This window comes from Xyrauchen texanus, chromosome 16 (genome assembly GCF_025860055.1).
Source record: "Xyrauchen texanus isolate HMW12.3.18 chromosome 16, RBS_HiC_50CHRs, whole genome shotgun sequence".
Lineage (NCBI taxonomy): Eukaryota > Metazoa > Chordata > Actinopteri > Cypriniformes > Catostomidae > Xyrauchen > Xyrauchen texanus.
The window spans coordinates 5,595,792-5,618,374 of record NC_068291.1 but is presented as its reverse complement, the minus strand read 5'-3'; the positions used below and the strand labels follow the sequence as shown (position 1 = coordinate 5,618,374).

The window sequence follows — 22,583 nt, the reverse complement described above, 5'->3', positions numbered from 1 at the left end:
AGTAAAGCTGGCCATCATTAGGCTGAAAAAAATACATAAAAATCAATCAGAGAGATAACAGAAACCTTAGCAGTGGCCAAATCAACAATTGGGTACATTCTTAAAGAGAAAGAACACACTGGTACGCTCAGCCAGGACAAGGTAGGCATGTCATTGTCAAAGCTTACAATCAAGAGACGACTTCATGAAAGTAAATGCAGAGGGTTTCCCTAAAGGTTGTGGTAAGCTTCAAGAATAGGAAGGCCAGATTAGACTACCAGAAAGCATATAAAAAGCTTTTCAAATTCTGTAATAATTTTCTTTAGATAAAGATTAAGATAAACCTGTACTTGAATCATGGGAAGAAAAGAGTGTGGAGAAGGGAAAGAACAGCACATGATCAAAAAATACCATATTATTGTTATCAGGGATGGGCAGTATTTCAGATATATGTATTTGAAATACAAAAAAATTGTCAGATGTAATTTGTATCTAAATACATTAAAGTTTGGTATTTGTGTATTCAAAATACATAAAACTCTTTGTGCCATTCAACCTCTTTATTCGGCTACTGATTTCATGTATCAACTAGTTCAGACACGCCCCCCAACCCCAACTTTCATAACAGCTCCATCAAGCATTGGGTGAGAACATTTTCTACATTACAAATTCAGAAGAATCAGCCATCATATCCTCACTTGATGTTATTGTAAGATAAGATGAGGATGTGATGGTCGATTCTACATGTTGCTAATAAAAATCAATAATTGTTGGCAACTGTTATTTAATTTCCATTAAAAGTAGTCAGCAGCCAGCTAGCGACCTAGTCTGACTATTATTAGCGACTTCACTAGATATCGTTAGCAAGATCGCTAGTCAAGTGTGTAAAGCATTACTCCTTGCTAGATAGTACCCACTAATTTACACTAATTTACCCACTAATTTATTTATTTAATAGGGTTAGCCACAAGTAAGAGCATAGCCTGCAGTGTAACCAGAAATAAGTATAGAAATGGCTGCTATTTGGCATTTTTCACTACGTAATTTTCTAATCATGTACCTGTTTATTAGGGGTGTAATGGTTCAAATTTCTCATGGTTCTGTTTGTATAACGATTTTAGGGTCACGGTATGGTTCGGTATTTATGGTCTGGGGGAAAATATATTACTGCCAAATCCAAAGTAAAAATATTCTATTTGGTTACAGAAACTTAGATATTTTCCCTCACTACAAATGACCTTGGTTTTACTACAGTAACCATAGTTTTAACATTGTATTTGTAGTAAAATCATAGTAATCTCAAAATGTACATGGTTACTGTCATGGTTACAATACTACAGTAAAATCAAGGTTACTATATGGAAACTACTGTATTACTGTTGTAAATCAATGGGTAATTGTATCAAAACCATGAATTCTGCTAAGAAAACCATGGTGACAACGATCCTTGTTATTACATTCATGGTCACTACAATATTACTGTAGTAAAACCATGGTTAATTTTCGTTAGGGTCCATAACTAAAAAACTACCTTTCTGTAAATACTAACTCAACATTTTTAATTAACACCTGCATTATTACACTGCATCCATCAACATAAAGTGCATTTCAAACTCAACTCAACGTATATTCAACGTTCCAAATCTGTACATCACTATAGAGGAAATAAACTTGCTATTAAAATTAATACGAGAATGGATGTCGTAAAGTGACTTGAGTATTTTAATCATACAAGGAAATCCCACATCTTCATCAATGGAGTAATGGCAACATAATTTTGGCTATTAACAAAACAAACGCTTTAATTCTTGTTTCATGTCTGTCCGAACTAGCACCGAGTGCCTGGTTAAAGATGGAAGGGAGTGTGTCTGTGTGCAGTTTCGGGCTCACCTGTGGCTCTGTGCGCACCACACGCTATATATCCTCGGGTGATGTCAGTGTAAAGAGCTAATCAAATATCGATGTATTCCCAGTATACGGCACTCGCATCGAGCAGTGTCTGCAAAACGGTGCCTGTTCTGTTTTTGACCTTCGCTGTTGTAATTGACTACATAAAGAAAATGTTTCCAGGCAGGACACTTAACTGATGCAGTGGCTTCTCTCTTGAGGCTTGTTTTCTCCGCTTGCCATTTTGCCAACTAACGCGTTCAAAACTGTGATGTCATCAACTGATTTAACATACTTACTGTTAATAGGACAGCGTCTCTCTCTCTGTAGAAAGTTGACCCACGTGAAACACAGGTGGATTGTGTCCATCTACAGAGACATACAGGTGCATTAGCGGAGGTTACAACTGCGCATGTCTATTTGGCGCTTTATTTTCTTTGCCAAACTGTATGATTTAGATGCATTTTTAAACTAGTGGTTCATATTTTTGCTGAGAACCGTTACACCCTTATGGTTTAAACAGTATATAATTGTCTTCGATACATTTCCTTACATCACCTAACTTTTATAAAAGAGTACTGTGGCAGTGCACTAGGCCTGCATATTTCTTTTTAGTATTTTCCATAACAGATGTCAATTATTTGAATTATAGTGCATATTTTTGAAATATTTGATTAAGTCCACCAAATTCTGTTGCATCGAACGAAAATGTAGTGTTTGTTACTGAATTAAAGGTTGGTATAAAAATGTGAAGGATTTTGGAAGTACATGAACACAACGTACTGTATATGTTGCGTTGCAACTTTTTGGTACCTTTAAAGGGTCACAAGCAGTTGAACACCAAAATGTTCTTTGCATTCAGAAAAGGTTCAGATAGATTTCAACCTAATAGTGATACTTCATACCTCGTATTTTCAAGAGTCAAATAAATTTTTGTTATGATATGGGCATGTATGTCTGCCCATGGAACTGGTTTACTAGAGTTTGTTGATGATATGACTGCTGACAGAAGCAGCAGGATGAATTCTGAAGTGTTTAGGGCAATACTATCTTCTCAGATTTAGCCAATTGCTGCAAAACTGAAAGGACAGTGCTTCACAGTACTGATGGAGATTAACCCAAAATATACTGTGAAAGCAACCAAACAGCTTTTCAAGGAAAGAAGTGGAATATTCTTCAATGGCTGATTCAGGCACATGACCTCAACCCAACTGAACATGCATTTTCACTTGCTGAAGACAAAACTGAAAGCAGCAAGACCCACAAACAAGCAGCAAATAAGACAGCTGCAATAAGGCCTGGCAAAGCATAATTTGGGATAAAACCTAGAATTTTGTAATGTCCATGGGTTCAAGACTTCAGACAATCACTGCAAATGATTTTCAACCAAGTAATAAGAATAATAATTTTATTTATGAATATGAGTTTGTCCAATTATTTTTGAGCTCTTGAAAATGGTGGATATATGTATAAAACATGCTGTAATTCCTAAACCGTAAAATCCCTTCAAATTAAAGCTGACAGTCTGTACTTCAATCACATATTTATTGCAAATCCATTGTGGTGGTGGACAGAGCCGAAATTATGAAAAGGATCTCACTGTCCCAATACTTATGGAGGGCACTGTATAGGCTTAAAGAAATTAAATGAAACTTCCTATTATATGGAGAGCAGGTCTAAAGGGTTAACAGCGATACCCAGCTGAGTGTGCTACCAAACGTAAGCAAATGCATGCAAAAAGCTGTACAGTTGGTAATATCAGAACTTACCTTATTCTTGGATGACACAAGACTTATTGGGTGAGAACCAAAGTGCTACATGACCCTCAACTTACAATTTATAAGGACAAATTAACAAAGGAACAAGCGTGGGATGCTGTTGCTTCACTGTTGAAGCAGATGATGAGTTAACATTTATTCTTTGGAAGTGCTTCCTTATTCTTATAAAGAAAGTTTTCAACAGTTTGGCTGATGTAGGAACATAGACATATTGCTATTAAATGTTTGTATATAATAATAACTTTTTTCTGACGATAAAGCTGAGCGAGTAAATGCATCCTGTGTTATGCAAAACAACATTAAAAGGCTCGTCACGTTCCCCCTTTCATAGATTCATCATAGATTCTTCACTGAATGATAATGTTTGTAAAGATGTCAAGGGCATTTGCTTAACAGTTTTTGTGAGAATCACCCTAACATGAAACTAGTGTAACATAATATAAAACAAATTTCAACTCATGTATAAGCCAGTAAACCCTCTAACTTTCGCATGATACATGCAAGTATACAAGAAATTACTTATTTTACATAGAGAAAAATCCACACACTGGAATTACATTGCCGTTAATCTGCTTAGAATGGTAAACCATGACAAAAATTTCAAAATAACATGTATGTGCTTTAACAAAAATAAAAGCATCTCATTTTTACTTTTAAAACCTTGTTGTGCATGCCCTGTTTATGTACTACACCAGTTTTATCTAACAGGAAAAACTGTCTTTTTATGGCTGAGGTGCCGCTGTATTCAATTCAGTCTCGTTCCTTTTGAATTGTCTTGTAGCATTTTATTGTCTGAAAATAATCAGTTGTTTAATATTTTGTCTAATACTGATTTAGATTGGCAGGTCATTCATCACACCTTTTCAATGACCTTTGTCACTGATATGTTGTCAGTTTCCAACTGAGCCAGATGGCACTAATGCCTCAATGGTTCATATGGAAAATTAAAGTTGCATAATTTTGTATATTATTATTTTTACAACATGAATTTCTATCTGATTATGTTTATCTAGTTTACGGGGTTGCTGTTTGTGCATGAGTGCGCAATGTTTGAGAATGAGCCAAGGGATAAAGCCTTAATTAAATCAAACAGCGCAAACCTGTTTAGGCACTATGATAAACTGTGCTGGACTGTGTCTTATCTTTTTCAGCCAATAGAGGCATGGCCATCTGTTTTTGCACATTGATACACTCCCATGTCACATGAGAAATAGATTATTAGTCTATAAAGCTTCTCTCACAGGGTTTCTTGGCTTAGCATTGTAAATATCGCCCCATCTCCATATGGTGGCCCTCTAGTGCTCAACCTCACCGTCTGGGTGTGACAACAATGTTTCAATCTATTTCATTTCTTTTTATGGCATCTCAGTGTATTGACAAGAACAACTTCATGACTGTACTGTAGGTTTCTGATTCACTCTTATGTATCCACTATATTCTACTCTAACTTTCAAGGTCCACAATGTCAATAGTATCTTATACACAGTACTGGGTAGTAATGGATTGATGTTATTTGGATTACGTTATCAGATTACAAAAATTAAGTACTTGTAATTGGATTGCATTACATTTTATAATATGCATAATCAGATTATAGTTACATTTTTATGGATTACCTGATTAGACCACCAATAAGCCAGAGACAATTACTATTGCGTAATTTAGTAATTATGCTCCAAAATTTTAAAAGAGTTTATGTAACATCAAACTATGTGTGCAAGAACAGTAGCTACTGAAATTAATACGCTGCATTAAGAGTGCTTAATACAAACCACAAATACACACATGGCATTTAGTTTCTGTTTTAAATTTAGTTTCTTAATGTACATAAATGCCAAACTATTTGCATTTGCGCACTCTATGAAAAATTATGTTTTTCAAACAAGCCCTCATCCCCTTGCCCACAATTCTAGCCACTCTTCAGTAATAACACATGTTGCAAACAAACATTTCAGAGGTGTTAGTCAAACGCAAATGCACTTCAGCCCATGCTTCAGGTTGACTATGAAAATGTCGTCTTATGAATAATTATGACGAGGAACAAATTATAGATCTCTTCGTCATATCTAGAGACAGTCTCTCATTAGTGACTACAAAAGTGAATGATAAAAAGTCCAATCCCTATTTCTAATTTCCTAAATATCAATCATTCTTTTAAAATTAAAAAAACAAGCATGTTTTCATTGTCTTATCTTGAGTAGCATTCATTTTTATAAAAACAAAGAAATACATTAAATTACTCGGCAACTGACAAATAGCAAGTTTCCATTTGATTTTATGTTTAATTAAAGAAGTGTTGATTGGTACTCGGTACATTTAAAATGAATGATTCGATTTTCATGAAAATATGAAATAGGTCATCAAAAAGTAATCAGATTAGGTTACCTAAAATTTCTAATCTAACATTTTACGCAACCTATTACAAATTAAATTGTGTACTTTGTAATCAGTACCCGTTTACATTTCTATCATTTCAGATCATCTACCCACCACTGTTTATACATTGTATTGTATGTTAATAATTCATTTCATATCAACAGAGAAAGTTTGTCATTATTAAATAATTATTAGCTTTTAATCTCAATTTCAAAAGGTGTTCCCCAGGGTTCTGTAATAGGTCCTACAGCATTCTTCTTTTTTCTTTTGCTCTTTGCGATGTATCACCAGCATACTTTATTAAATTCCCTGTTTTTCTGTTGTCTCAGGTGCTGCACACTTGTGTATCAGGGTCTCACCTGCATACTCAACAGAGTCACTACCTCCTCAGTCTGTCGGACCTGTCCTCAGACTATGACGCATTCCTTACTTTAGGCCATGTGAAGAGTTTTGAGCCGCCCCCTGTACACAATGCCATGGGAGACTTTGGAAATCTCCTCACTGTGGCTGAAGGTAGGGACCTGATGTGTTGTCTGGAAGAAGACGAATATTGCAATTGATCTTGCTTGTATGTTTTGTCTTTTTGTTCGTATATGTGCCTCTACAGTATGCCGTATTCGGGTGAAAATCATGAAATCTGTCAAGAACATATCATATTGAGAGTCATATTTCTACCCCCCCCCAAAAATGGAAATTATGTTTTGCATGAAGTAAATGAAGCATATCATAAAGCCATTAAGACATTCAGGCATTCATTAATGACAATAATCACATTTGACACCTATGTCCCATTTATCAGTAGCCAATAGTAATGCAAAAAGAAAATCTCATTCTTATTGGTGTAATGTGAAAAAAAATAATGATTTTGGTTATTTGGTAAGTAAACAGGTAAGTATATAATATGGCAGTTTTAGATGTACTCTAAACTCTAGTTTTTTGATGTGCTGGCCATCTAATGGTGTAGGCTTAATTTTATTAATGCAAATTGTTTATTTATATATATATATACACACACACACACACACTGGTGGCCAAAAGTTTTGAATAATGTACAGATTTTCTCTATTCGGCACTTCTCACACACCTTACAGTCTAGCTGATCCCACAAATGCTCAATTGGTTTAAGATCCATAACTCTCTTTTCCAATTATCTGTTGTGTTTCTTTGCCCACTCTGACCTTTTATTTTTGTTTTTCTGTTTCAAAAGTGACTTTTTCTTTGCAGTCCTTCCCATAAGGCCTGCACCCCTGAGTCTTCTCTTTACTATGTACATGAAACTGGTGTTGAGTGGGTAGAATTCAATGAACTGTCAGCTGAGAACATGTGAGGTGTCTATTTCTCAAACTAGAGACTCTGATGTACTTATCCTCTTGTTTAGTTGTAGATCTGGACCTTCCACATCTTTTTCTGTCCTTATTAGAGCTATTTCTCCATTATCTTTGAAGACTGTAGTGTACATCTTTGTATGAAATCTTCAGTTGTTTGGCAATTTCAAGCATTGTACTGCCTTCATTCCTCAAAACAATGATTTACTGATGCGTTTCTAGAGAAAGCCATTTCTTTTTTGCCATTTTTGACCTAATATTGACTTTAAAACATTCCAGTCTATTACATACTGTGGCAACTCAAACTCTACAAACTAGATCTGTACAGTATTCCAGTATATGGTGGCCAGTGTATACATATATAAATGTGTATATATATATGTGTATGTGTGTATATATACTGTGTGTATATATATATATATATATATACACACACACACACATACATATACACACACACACTCACACATATACACACACACACTACACATACACATATATACATATACATATATATATATATATATATATATATATATATATATATATATATATATATATATATATATATATATTTATTTGTGAGATACATGCCTTAAAAGGTTAAAGAAAATTTTTATACATAAAGACATGGATAGTACTTTTTACAAATATGTTTACAATGATGCACACTCACATGTGATGAAGACTCCAGTTATGTCAGTAGCTTAATAAAAGCTGTTTATTTTAACATTGAACAGGTCGTCCCCTCATGGGCGCTGCCATTTTGACAACACATGACAACCTGTGTCATGCAATTTCACAGAGTTACTACCACTGACAATAATAATAAAATGTTTACTTTATAAAGCATTTTCAGCCAATGTTCAAACATAAAATTACATGTAAATAAAACAGGCAAACCACACAATATAACAACAAATACAATAAACATACTGCAGACAGCCACGAAGCCAAAGTCAACTGTGTAGTCCAGAGTGAAGGAATAAATCGGCAGGAGTATGATCCTCTAGACAGTCCAAACAAAATGAGTGCAAGTAAAAAGTACAAATTTCCTTGATTGAAATAATGTCCCTGCTGGAGTGACAAAACTCTTGGACCTGCAGCTCTCTCGGCAAGGACACATGACAGTTTAAGCCGCCAAAGAGCTCGCAAGTTGCTGCAGTCCGGTCACAGTCCAGTGCACAACAATGTGGAAAACTTCATTTGGATGAGACGGCAGAAACACAGATTAAAGTAGCAAAATTAAACATCAACAAACATCTTGGTTTGAAGCGACAGCAGTTAGTACACAAACTTTGGGTATCCATGATGATAGATGTCAGTATAAATTCCAAAACCACTGGTACAACTGGATCAAGTAAGAGTCTACTAAGAACTTTGAGTGCACCTGTTTCATTTTTTATTGTGTTATACGTTTTAAAACTATGATATATTTGATAATTTTCTCCCTAGAAAAGAAAAAAAAGATGGTCATTTTTAAGCTGCCTTTGAGTTTATACTGTGCTCTGTTGAATCATATTAGAGTAAATGTAGCACAATGTGAAATGAAATAGAGTTTTAAAGAGGTGTGCATTAGTTCCCTCATCCACTCAAAGCAAGCCCATTTATGCCAATTATTAAAGAAATCATTTTTTTCTCCTCTGACCTTGCTTTATCCATTAGGCAATATTTATCTTCTGTGTTCTCTACCTTGGCATGTCATCGAATGTCATCTGTTTTTGGTTAGGTTAGGCTGTAAGGGAGGGGGGTCATTCTTCTTTCAACGGGTGCCTTTTATGACAGTACATTTATACTGTTTCTGTAGAGAAAGAAAATAAATGCTGGCTTCTGCTATGCAAACATCTCTATCCATTGACATGCCTTTTATATCTGCATGTACACAACAAAAAACAAACAACCCCAGCCAAAGAGCAACTCATAAGCAATATTCTAGTACCTAGCTCTTATTGATAAGTTCACTTCAAAGCTCAGTATATCTCTAATGCAACTTGCTCATCTTTCCAAAGAGCTTTTTCCACTTTGATGGACATGATGGTATTGATAACACTGTCACAATGTGAGCACTACCGTTTTTTTTCCTCTTTCTCTCATCTTAATCTTAATATCCTCTAATGACAACACTAGATTTCTCACTTTGAGGGGTCTTCAGCATTTAGAGGTCTTTAATTCATGGAGTGCTTGTAGAACCCCATTTACACTTTGCAAAAGGTGTGATGCTTATTAGCACAGCCCATTGAGACTGGTTTAGGAGACTGAATATATATTTTAAAGGTGTCTGTGTGGACTCCTGTACAGATGGTTAGGTGCAAACATGGAAAAACAGCCTACATTGGTCAGGACATCTAAAAGCCAGTATAGTGGCCAGTTTTCGAGAAAGTAAGCGATAATGTCGAGGTTTATGTAAGAGTGTATAGTCAGAGCTGGTCGTCATTCCAAAATAAACTCTTTACAGGAGAATCAGAATCCTGACACAAAGCAAAGGGGTCTGGTATCACCCAGAAGGGCCTTGTAATTTATTTAAATAAAAATACATTAAATAGAGTACAAATTAATTTATTATGTAATGTAAAAGACAACTTTTGTAAATTTTACAGTAACAAAATGGAAGCTGTTGTTACCAGAAATTCACCTTAAAACAATAGGCATTCAGGCATTGCAGCCTGTATATTGTATAGTTCACTACTGTATATGCTATTAAATGATATAACATTAATATACCAACCTACTTCAACAATACAAATTTGCTTTACAAATTCTAATGTACTGCTAACCACTATAGTAATACAGTTGGTAAAGCCAAAGGCCAAAACACCATCAGTGTATTACACGTGACACTAAAATAATGCAATAAACATTAACAAAAAAACATATAATATAACATCCTAATGTGCAATAATGATATAAAAAATATGAAGAAATTATGTCTTTTATATCAATAATTGAACAGGATAATTTGTGTAAATTCAGTTATTTTGTCTTGACGTTTTTATTTTAGTATTATTTATTTAGTACTGCCCTTCAGAAGATAAATAACAAATATTTACATACATGCCACAAAACTAAATAATAACAGAATTTTTTACAGTGTAAAATGAAAGCGACTGCAGAGTGATACAACAGCTTTGTCGGAAATAGTTACCTGCTGAACAGTCAAATATCCTGTTTAGCTTTCATTTTCCAAATTTTAAATACAAAAAATATACTTTATGTGCTTGCAGAATGCTGCAGTTGACCAATCAAAATCAGGTATTCCAGAGAGTCTAATAAAAGAGGAGGATGGGCATATTTGTAAATGAGAAGAAAAACTTTGAGAAGAAAAACTTTTTGCATTTCAGTGTACTTGTATGCCATCTATATGTTGTCTAATTGAAGAAATTGTTTAATGTCCCAGAAAAGAAAAGGAGGAGTATGGAGCTGATTCCTCTGACTGCGAGGATGGTAATGACACACCTGGTCAATCATTTAGGCCACCATCCTCTCAGCGGTGGCCCTGCACTCTTAAACAGCCTGGTGAATGAGAACCACGACAACCCTTACGTAGAGTCCTCCGAGCTCTCGTCTGAAGTCTTCAAGAGCCCCAATCTGCAGCTCTTTGTTTTTAATGACAGCACGCTAGTCTCCTACCTGCAAATCCCCTCTGACAATTCCAGCACAGCTCCGGCTAGTGCCAATCCCAGGGACTATTCCTCAGAGGTGCGTGTCATAGTTCGGGACATTTCGGGGAAGTACTCGTGGGATGGTGGTGTTCTGTACCAGATTTTGGATGGAGGTGAGTCGTCTAGCATCACCAACCGCTCTGCTGCTGTGTCCAATCAAAGCTCCATCCGCTCCAGTAAATGCTCCTCTGAGGTTGAAATGGAAGATGGAGTTGATGTGTTAGACCAGCTACTGGAAGATCTGGGCCAGAGCAGCCCAGAGTGCCTGCCACAGCCCCAGCTGAGACTCACCCAACCACCGTCTCCACCCATGGGCATGAACCCTGAGATGGAAGGACTCATCGTGGATGCGATCCACAGACAGACACAGCAGGAGGATGAGGAGCTTGCGCAGAGACAGAGTAAAGACCCCAGCATCAGAGCAGCCTGCCAGAGAGAGCCCACACACCAGGAGCCAAAATCTCCCTTTTACCTTTGCAGACTTCTGCTTAATGACCTCGGCATGAACTCATGGGACAGCAGGTACTACATAGTTTAGACCAGGAATCGGAAACATTTTCTTGTGATTTACTGTAACATTGGACACGTTTACATGCACATTCTTACACCGATTATGCTTAATCAGCCAACAACATGTGTGGTCATGTATATTCTTTATCGGTATGAGGTCATAAATGGTGTAGGAATAAACAAATCGCCATGGGTATAGTTTTGCACATTACACCTATTTTGCATTACATGTAAACACCTTATCCTCAGTTCTAACCAGCTTATCCAACGTGTGCACATGCTATGTGCATACCTCATCATGGTTTGAAAGCAGATTATTTCAAATCTCATTTAAACGAGGATTTCTTGCTTTGTCTGATTTTTTTAAATACGTTTTTTAAAGGCATTATCAGTGTATTGGTGTGCATGTAAACAGGTTAATTGTTAATATCACCCCCCAGCCTTCATTTATAACCCCTTTCATATGCCCTTTCAGAATTATGCTTGCAGTAATGCCCCATCATTTACCCCTCTTTCACTCAACAGTGCTGTTTTTACTGTAGGCCTCCCAGTTTTTTAGTGACATCAGATTTATAACTGGATAGCCAAGACAAATTCAATTATTTGGAGTGTAAATATTTTTTATTTTTTTATGTTAAAGTTAAATAACCATTACATTTTATTTGCCTATACTCCACAGTTGGTCTTTTCAGGAAATCAGTTTGACTTGTTTCTGTATATATTATGATTTCTCACCCCAGAGGTTTATTTGGTGAAGCCATTTATTTCCTGCATTGATGTTCTCCTCTGTTTTCACTTACAACCTCTTGGTCCATTTCATTAGATGAGCCTACGCTAACTGTTAATGAGTCTTGTTGTCATTGGTAAATAGTTGTGTACTCCATTATCTGAACCATAATTCTAATGCACAATTTGTTTAATGACAATGTAAACTTGTTCTTTATCAGGACAGTATGTTAGAGTTTTATTTTTGTCGTTTTCTAGTTTATTAATGGAACCATTTCATTATTTTATAGAAAAAGCTTTCATCTTTTAAAGAAGAACTCTAAGCTGTTGAGGGAGCTCAAGAATTTGGACTCAAGGCAGTGGTAAGGTTTTCTGCTTGCACTTTTTCTGAATACCCGGGTATCGACTAAAAAAAAAACCAATGTCTTAAGTCTGTGCCTCAAAGTTTTATACAGAAAGTCACACACCAAAATAAATTAGCAACATGAAAACTTTATCTTAACCCTCTGTCAGACTCCACAACACTTAATGCAAAAATCTTAAAAAACAACATCCTGCATTTGGAAAGCTCAATCATGCAGCCTAATGCCAGTCTACAGAGAGCAGCTAAATCCTTTAAAAGCACTATTAAGGAGACATGTCTTAAGACCACTCTCAGATACTCCAGTCCTCACAGCCTAATCCTGCCCACGTCTGGCTGATCACAGCTCCACACTTCTCAGCCAATAGCGATCAATAGGTGCTGAGAGTGGCTAATTACAGAGGCTTATTAAAGAATACCCCCAGGATCGGGCCACCATTTCCCTCTGCATGCATAGCCACTCTATTCATGGCAACCGCTGACTGAGCATGCCAAACATCACACTGCAAGGGCATGATGCTTCCTTAGCAACCCTGCTCAAAGAGACACACTGCTCATGTATTTTCACACACACATATGTGCATACCAATATTTGGTTTATTCGCAGATAGCCTTAAAGTTTGTGTTTCATCACTTCGGCATGTAGAAATGTTCCCAATGTCCAAAGTTGTTTATTAATGCATGTTTGAATGATCTTCAATAACCTATGAAGGGGAAAAACTTTGAGCCATACAAAAAAGGGGGCAGTTCTAACGAATTGGGTAAAAATGTGTGTCCAATTACTGTTTTTTTTTTTTATCAAATCATATTTTTTCCACACAACATGAAAACTAGGCAATTTTAACCCCCTCCAGGAATCCAGGAAGTTGCATTACTTGGAACCTTCTTACAGCATGGCAGGAATAGAGTGAAACAAAATAGTTTTTCACAAATTGTAGTATTCAATGCATTCATTAGGCTCAACTATTAAACCGTGTTACCAATGTTATAGTAAGAAAAAACTCAAACAATAACTAAACATCAACATTTGATGTGAAACTAGCATGGATCTGCTAAGTGATTGCTTTGTTAGGTCAAATCTGCATCCCTGTTACACATTGTGTTTTTATTACTTTAGCCTATGTGTTTTATATATATATATATATATATATATATATATATATATATATATATATATATATATATATATATATATATATATATATATACTGAAACTGTATTAAGAAATGTTGGTCAAGGTGCAAAGATTACGAACCTTATATACTGTAAAATAAATGTAAAATAAAACAGCACAAGTAAGATTTAGTTTGACTTCCTGATGTAAAAATTCAAACAAAATCTAACATAAAACAAAGGCAATCTGAGTGAACACAAAATACAGTTTTTAAATGATGATGTTATTTATTGAAGCAAAACATTTTTCCAATACCAACTGGGCATGTGTGGAAAAGTATTTGCCACCTTAGTTACTAATCCACAAATCTATGAAACTGCATTCATAATGAGGTTCAGCTGGACTAGACACACACAGGCCTGATTACTGCCAGCCATGTTCAATCAAATCAACACCTAAATAGAATATTTTCAGCAGCATGAAGTTGGCTAAAATGTCTCGCCCAGTAGCACACTATGCCAAGGACGAAAGAAATTCTAGAAATTACGAGGAAAAAGGTGATTGAAATACATCAGCATTTCTGGGAAGGGTTACAAAGATATTTCAAAGACTCTGGTGCTCCAAAGAATCACAGTGAGAGCAATTTTCTCCAAATGGAAAATAAATTGGCACAGTAGTGAACCTTCCCAGAAGTGGCTGACCTTCCAAAATTCCTCCAAGGGCACAGCGACGACTCATCAAGGAAGTCACAAACAGCCAAGGACAGCATCCAAGAAACTGCAGGCCTCTCTTGCATCAATCAATTTAACTCCACTATCAGAAAGACACTTGCCAAAAATGCCATCCATGGAAGAGTGGCAAGGCGAAAACCACTGCTTACCCAGAAGAACATTACATTTTCCTAAAACGCACCTTGATGGTCCTCAAACCTTTTGAGAGAATGTTCTGTGGACTGATGAGTCAAAAGTGGAACTATTGGAATACAGGAGTTTGGTTGTATCTGGCTTAAATCAAACACAGAATTCCACAACAAGAACATCATACCTATGGTCAAGCATGGTGGTGGTAGTGTGATGGTGTAGGGATGCTTTGCTGCTTCAGGGCAAGGGTGACTTGCAATAATTGAGGGAAACATGAATTCTGCTCCCTACCAGAAAATCCTAAAGGAGAACATCTGGTCATCAGTCCTTGAGTTGAAGCTCAAGTACATCTGGATTATGCAGCAAGACAATGATCCAAAGCATAGGAGTAAGTCCACCTCTGAATGTCTCAAAAGAAGCAAAACTAAAGTTTTAGTTGACCCGATTGAGATGCTGTGGCAGGACCTTAAACGGGCAGTTCATGCTTGAAAACCCTCCAATGTGGTTGAACTAAAGCAGTTCTGCAAAGAAGAGTAGGATAAATTTCCATCATAGCGTTGTAAATCTCCAGTTATTGGAAGTGTTTTGGCACAACCAGCTATTACGTTTAAGGGAGTAGTTCGTTTTTCACATGGGTGATATAGGTTTTGGATAACTTTTTTGCTTCAATAAAAACTATATGTAATTTAGAACTGTATTTTGTGTTTGCCGAGGTAGCCTTTGTTTTATGTTATATCTTGTTTGAAGATCTAAAACAATTTAGTATGAAAAATACATCAAAGGGCAAATACATTTTCACAGCACTATATAAAAGATTAATTAATATAGATAACACTTTTTTGTTTTGTTGCAACTCTTTTTCAGTCGAGAGACACACAAGATCGCTGTTTTCTATATTGGAGAAGGTCAAGAGGACAAATGCTCCATTCTGTCCAACACAGAGGGGAGTCAGGCTTATGAGGACTTTGTCTCTGGTCTGGGCTGGGAGGTACTGTTAATCAAACATTGAAATCTGTATAATATGTGAGGTGACATCATTTCTGCAGCTGTAACTGTCAGAGCATCAGGAAGTTTTTCTCTCCGTTTCTGTCAGGTTGATCTAGCCACTCACTGTGGGTTTATGGGTGGTCTGCAGAGGAATGGCAGCACTGGTAACACAGCCCCTTATTATGCTACCTCCAACGTGGAGGTTATCTTCCACGTGTCGACTCGGATGCCCTCTGACTCAGATGACTCCATCACCAAAAAGGTACAAGTTCAAATATATTATATCCCCCTAGACAAGGGGGACCCATTAAAACCCATTAAAAAGTACTGTAATTTAATGTTAACCAGTACAGCCATTTCAATAACTTTTTATTTAAAAAGAAATTGAGGAAGAGCTTATTGGAAAAAGTGAGTCCTCCGTGGTATGGAACTGACCCACCCCACTAAATTACTATTGTCAATAGATGTTTTTTCCACCATCAGGCCAAACAGTTCTGAGCAAGGTTAATAACGGTTCCAGTAGCATTTCCACTTGAGCACGATTCGGTATGGTAGTGACCTGTAGTGGTTTTTGCGACCCATGATTGGTCACTTGCTCAGTTAGTCCATTCTAATCCTGAGTTCACAGCACCACAGTGGAAAAAGAAACCGTGACAGTGCCAACGAGCCCAGATCAGTACAGAATGGCACGATTGCGCCTAAGCTTTCCTTCTAGCACTTATTATTATTAAGAATCAGTATTTTGTGTTATCGATATCGACCAATACATTTAAATGGTGGTATAATTGTGTGCTAATGTTGTCATCTGATAGAAAAACAAACTTGATTGATTGTTTCATTTAGCTTAAAATGGTGGTTTAAAGACTGTGGTTCGTTGTGTGACTCAGGAGTGTCAGACTGACACCAGGTGAGTGACACGCGTGTAAAGCGTGACTCTAGGGCTGTGCTGCTGATTGCGTGGCTCTGTCAGACCGCTGCGAACTGAGAGACCATATCATCAACGAAGGAAACGAACATGTGCAGGTTTAGAAACAGTTCTTGCTCTCTGGACTCCTGTGCAGGCTGTGACCGGGGCCCCAATCAGCACATTAACTCACACCGTAAGGGCCAAAGGCCTGCCGGATACCAGCAGGGCCCTGCTATCGAATTCCGCCCATGTCAGTGGGATGTCGATCGACATGCGTTAGCAGGTTAGTGCTGGCAAAATGAGCCAGTGGGAACCCGCTTAGTGCGAGAGCTCAATACGATCATGTGCCGGCCTGCAGAGAGAAAAATTCATCAGGCTGCCATCTCCTCCTAGACACTGAACCCCCTTACCACCAGAGCCAACATTAGCCCATCTCAGCCACACTTCACTTTCTCTGTTCCGCTTCTGTGCCACGAGGGGAGGGAGAGTGTGTGCCGCGAGCCACGCTCGATTCATTTTGGCCGACAGTCTTCATAATTGCTGCGCTCCCTCTCTGGCATGAGAGAAGGCGACTGTTGGGCGCGGGGGAGGGGTGAAAGGGCTGTTTTATCAGCCGCAGGCAGGAAGTAACTCCTCTAATTTACAAATACAACTTTCAGAGGCAGTGAGGGAAAGGATGGGTGAAGAGCCAACAGCAAGGAAAACAGAGAGGAAAAAAGAGAAGAATTCCTGAATCCAATTGAGTGCTGGGGGCAGAATGGAGCAGAGCAGCTGGCTGGGCTAGTAATGCAGTTACTGGGAGGGTGTTGCCATGCAAGGCCACAGTGTCAGGAGGCAGACGGTCATCACACACACACATAGTTCTTTGTTGTAGAGGGAGGGACGCTGCTGTTTTTACAAGCCAGCATTTAAGCCTTAGGGCATCTCTTGCTCTGCTCAGTGTTTGTGTGTAGGTGTATTTACACTCAATGTGTGAGTTGTGCTTTTGGCAACATATGGCCAGTGATATTCTCATATCAGTGGTATTCTGCTAAAGCATGCATCACTATTACTATTGCTGATACTTGGGATTAGGTTTTTGTTTCGTATTAGTTTTTAAAATTGCTAATGTTAACCCTCCTGCTACATTCGGGTCATTTTTCACCTATCTTCTATTTTGTGACAATGTCTTTGGATTGAAGACAAAAAAATTTTACAAAAAGATAATAATGAACATTTTTAGGTGCAAGGGCATTAATAGATGGTTGCTTACTGGCCCAAGTCAAGAGAGACCATCCCCAAGTCTCTATGTATCCTGATCCTTGGATATTCGTGTGGAAAATGTTTCATCCAACAGGCAGATGTTTATGTTCTTAAATAAAAAATTTAAAACCAAGATTCTGACTTGGTTTCAAACAGATACAATTTGTAAATATTATAATTAGGGGTGTCGAATTAATGTGTGAATTTGGTGCAATTATATAAAAAATAAATAAAGCATTAAAAAAATTACAAAGGGGCCTGGGTAGCTCAGCGATTATTGACGCTGACTACCTCCCCTGGAGTCGCGAGTTCAAATCCAGGGTGTTCTGAGTGACTCCTGCCAGGTCTCCTAAACAACCAAATTGGCCTGGTTGCTAGGGAGTGTAGGGTCACATGTAGAGGTGTGCGATATATATTGTCTACGATAATATCGCAATTGTTGTTTTAACGATATGCAAAATCACATTATCGAGTATATGTCATATTTTTGTTTCTTGTTGTATGCTGCACAATGCGCTTGAATGATTCAGTTGTAAATAATAAAGACCTCTTTTCCTTCAATATATTGTTTCGATTAATAATATCAACAATCTATATTATCATGTTATGCTATCAATATTTTGTAAGAGGGAACTAGTACAATATAAGACTTCTACAAAAATGTTTTTTGAAGGATGCAAAATATCATCTGTTTCTCGTTATCGGCAAAATCCCCGAAAATATCGAGATGTAATGTTTTGTCAATATCGCACACCCCTAGTTACATGGGTTAACCTCCTCGGTCGCTATAATGTAGTTCGCTCTTGGTGTGGATGTGGTGAGTTGTACGTGGATGCCGCGGAGAAAAGCATGGGCCTCCACACGCTCTATGTCTCTGTGGTTACGCGCTCAACAAGCCACGTGATAAGATGCGTGGATTGACAATCTCAGACGTGGATGCAACTGAGATTCGTCCTCCACCACCTGGATTAAGGTGAGTGACTATGCCACCACGAGGAATTACAGCGCATTTAGAACTGGGCATTCCAAATTTGGGAGAAAAGGGATAAAAATAAAAATTTGAAATGAATCATGTCCCCAGACCATAATAAGAAATATTCCTTATATCTGAGCAATGCAAGCTTGTAGTACTAACTTTTTTCTCCAGGGGGCAGTAAGTGAAACTCCAGCTGTATTGGCAATGCACAGCTTATACAGTAGATAATCTCAAGATGTGTTTCAAACTTTGTTTAGTATGATACAGGAACCTATACATACCTAAACTGTATGTTTATGATGTGACATAACCGAGACACTCCAAAACCATCCGTCTGACTCAGGTTTACGTTGACACGTCCTTAAGACACGCCACAAGCACTTATATTAAATCTCGGACTGATTGACGAACTCTTTTACAAAATGGATTGCTGTGAACTGTAGGCAAATGATAGGATTATGTTCAATAATATGGAAATAAAAAATATATTTTATTGTAAAGCCGCATTTTGTTTTGTCTTTTTTTAATACTTGTGTGCCAATATATTATTTATATATATTATTTATAATTATTTAAATCTTCATATATTGAATAATTTTTATTTGTGGGGCTTTCTCACCAAATATTTATGCATGTGAGTAATTGCGATTAATTTGATTAATTAATCACCATAACATCTATGCCGATTGCATACCATGTTAATGTAGCCAAACACCAATACAAAAACAAAGTGGAAGCACAGTTCAACACCACCGACATGAGAAGTATGTGGCAGGGATGCCATAATCACAAACTTCAAAGCAACTAATCACTCCGCAGTGAACACCACCACCTCCCTTCCGGACGAGCTAAACACATTTTATGCTAATTTTGAGGAAAACATCATCTCCACAGAGAGAACTCCCAGAGGAGAGGTTAGTTCGCTTACTGTCTCCGTTCAAGATGTAACCCGATCTCTCAAACGGGTGAGTATTCTCACAGCTGTTGGTCCAGACAGCATTCCGGTCCATGCTCTCATAGCAAATCAACTAGTGTGTGTTTTGAAGGACATTTTCAATCTCTCCCTCTCCTTGTCTGTGGTTCCTACATGCTTTAAGACATCCACCATTGTGCCCATACCAAAACAGTCAAATATAACTTGCCTAAATGACTGGTTTCATATTGCCAGAAATATAACTCCCTTCATCAGCAAGTGCTTTGAAAAGCTTATCAGAGACCACATCTGCTCTGTGCTGCCTGCCTCACTGGACTCACTACAGTTTGCTTACAGAAGCAAACGCTCCACTGATGATGTCATTGCAGTTACAATACACACTGCTCTTTCCCACTTGGAAAAAGGAACACATTTGTGTGTGCTGTTTGTGGACTACAGCTCAGCATTCAACACCATAATGTCCTCCAAGCTGGATGTGAAATTCCAGTCTCTGGGCTTGAACAGCTCGCTGTGCAGCTGGATCCTGGACTTCCTGTCAGGCAGACGGCAAGTGATCAGGATGGGCAGCAACATCTTCTCATCACTAACCCTCAACACTGGAGTCTCGCAGGCTGTGTGGCATCAAACAGCTCCAATGCCATCATCAAGTTCACTGATGACGCGACGGTGGTAGGTCTGATCACTGACAATGATGAAACAGTCTGCAGAGAGGAGTTGCACACTCTGATACACTGGTGCCAGGAACACAACATCTCCCTCAACGTCAGCAAGACCAAGGCGCTTGTGGTGGACTTCAGGGGAAAAGACAGAGAGCACAGACCCATCAACATCAATGGAGCACCGGTGGAGAGAGTCAGCAGCTTCAGGTTCCTCTGTGTCCACATCACTGAGGATTTCACATGGTCAGTCCACACAGATACTGTTGTGAAGAAGGCTCACCAGCACCTCTTCACTGCATGCTCAGGAAGTTTGGAATTAATCACCGCATCCTCACACGGTTCTACGCCAGCACTGTAGAGAGCATCCTGACTGGCTGCTTCTCTGCCTGGTACGGTAATAGCACCGCCCTCTACCGGAAAGCCCTGCAAAAAGTGGTGCGAACAGCCAGACACATCATTGAAGGTGTGCTTCCCTCTCTCCAGGACATCTATACCAGGCGGTGTGTGAAAAAAACTTGGAGGATCATCAGAGACTCCAGCCACCCGGCAGGCAGGCGGTATTGCAGCATCAGGACCCGCACCAGCAGACTTCATGACAGCTTCTTCCCCCAAGCAGTCATACTTTTGAACCCTAGATCTCTCACTATCAACATACATCAGCACTGCACTTTATTAATCTCACTTTGGACTGTCATGAGTTATATTTCTCTTAAAAACTGTATATCTACTGGAAAAAAATGTACCACTATTGATACATTGCTGGTGCTCTTTCTAGATAAACTGCTATTTTACAAAGCTTGTGTTCAGTGTGAATAACAACCCTATGTCAATGTGCAAGGTGCTTTATTTCTGCTGTACTCTACTGGGTCTTTTTTGACCCGAACAAAATGGTTGTTTGGAATTTTCTCCCAAAACATATGGGCTACATACTATGAACATGCATTATACCTCATATTGTGCGGATTGCAAAGGAGAGATGTTCTGTTCTATATGATTAGACTTATTATTATTGTCTGGTGGATGATAAAACCTAAACAAATTTTGGGATTTGCATTGAAGAAGGGACCTGAGCCCAATCTAGTGACCAGAATCTCATAGAGACTAAGAGGTGGGCTCTTTGCTTGGGCTAATAAGCAACCACCCAGAGCACCCTAGCGACTGCATAGCAGTGTGCTAAAATCCACTCTGAACCCTTAGTCACCTCTGCAACACCCTAGCATTGCTGCGGTGACTTTTTGAACAGGTAATCAAGCACCACTCCCCCTTTTGTTCAGAAAATGGAAAAATGTAGTTGTCTATTATTACATTCAGTCAGAACAGGGTTTCCTAGAAGTCTGCGATCTTTAACACCTGCTCCCTTTCATTGAGAATGGCATCTGGTGTATGTGTACAGTATGTTGTGCATTTCCCCTCTCAGCCCAATGTTTGCATGCCACCGATTCTTCGGCTGTCTATCCAAATGGATCGGTATGTGCCGGCTCAATCAGCTTGTTGTGGATTTGTTTAATTTTAGACCATTAGCATAATTAGGGATTATGGCAAAATGTGGTAATTGCATTTTTTGGAGAAGAGGACATGTTTTGGTAATGGTTCATTAGGCATCAGTGCATCGGCAGATGTTTAACGACCCATTGAGAGGAACTTGCTTAAGGTCGTAAGAATTAAGCAAAATGCTTCCAAAACTGCAGTATGTTTGAATGGTACTATGGAAAATATTGTATAACATCAATTACTGAGGTGGCTGGCACAACTGCCAAGTATTCCGTCATGTGGGAAGAATATATAATGACAGGTACTGTATGTAGCCAACCTACTATAAACTAAAAGGCTGTTTCTCACAGGACCCAACAGTGAATTTGTATGTGGTTATACTCCTTTCCCCTTTCGTAGAAGTGTTTGTGCATTCAAGGTAGTGTATTCTTGTGGTTTCAGGAGCAGATGGTGTCATGGTAAAAATCAAGAACTTCACTGAGCCGTCACTCATGTCTCTCAATATTTACTAAAAACAGCATATCAAAAAGAAAAAAAGATAATATTAGGCATTTAAGTCTTTTTAGGCATAATGTACAGAATACACACCTCATCTGTGAGGTCCATAAAAGCTTAGTGAATTAACTGTTTAACTTTTATAAATAGTCTGTAAATTGTTATCGCAGACAGGCAGCATGTCTAAACTGATTACATTTCAGTACCTATTTATTGTTGATTTACTGTATCTTTAACGCATCGACGAGCTGCTTAAATTATGTTCTTTTCTAGCCTGTTTCCGCTATTCACAACATTCAACAATGCACAATAATATA

At 38.0% G+C, this 22,583-nt stretch overlaps 1 protein-coding gene across 3 annotated transcripts in view; it reads left to right on the top strand.

The window, feature by feature from the left end:
* Positions 1-22,583, top strand: part of ralgapa2 (Ral GTPase activating protein catalytic subunit alpha 2) — a 268,297-nt gene that overhangs the window by 181,788 nt on the left and 63,926 nt on the right. For all 3 annotated transcript variants that reach the window (XM_052145011.1, XM_052145009.1, XM_052145010.1), the window contains 5 exons: positions 6,350-6,533; positions 10,740-11,526; positions 12,531-12,602; positions 15,440-15,563; positions 15,669-15,824. In XM_052145011.1, the coding sequence (XP_052000971.1) occupies positions 6,350-6,533; positions 10,740-11,526; positions 12,531-12,602; positions 15,440-15,563; positions 15,669-15,824 (1,323 nt within the window). The remainder of the gene's footprint in view (positions 1-6,349; positions 6,534-10,739; positions 11,527-12,530; positions 12,603-15,439; positions 15,564-15,668; positions 15,825-22,583) is intronic.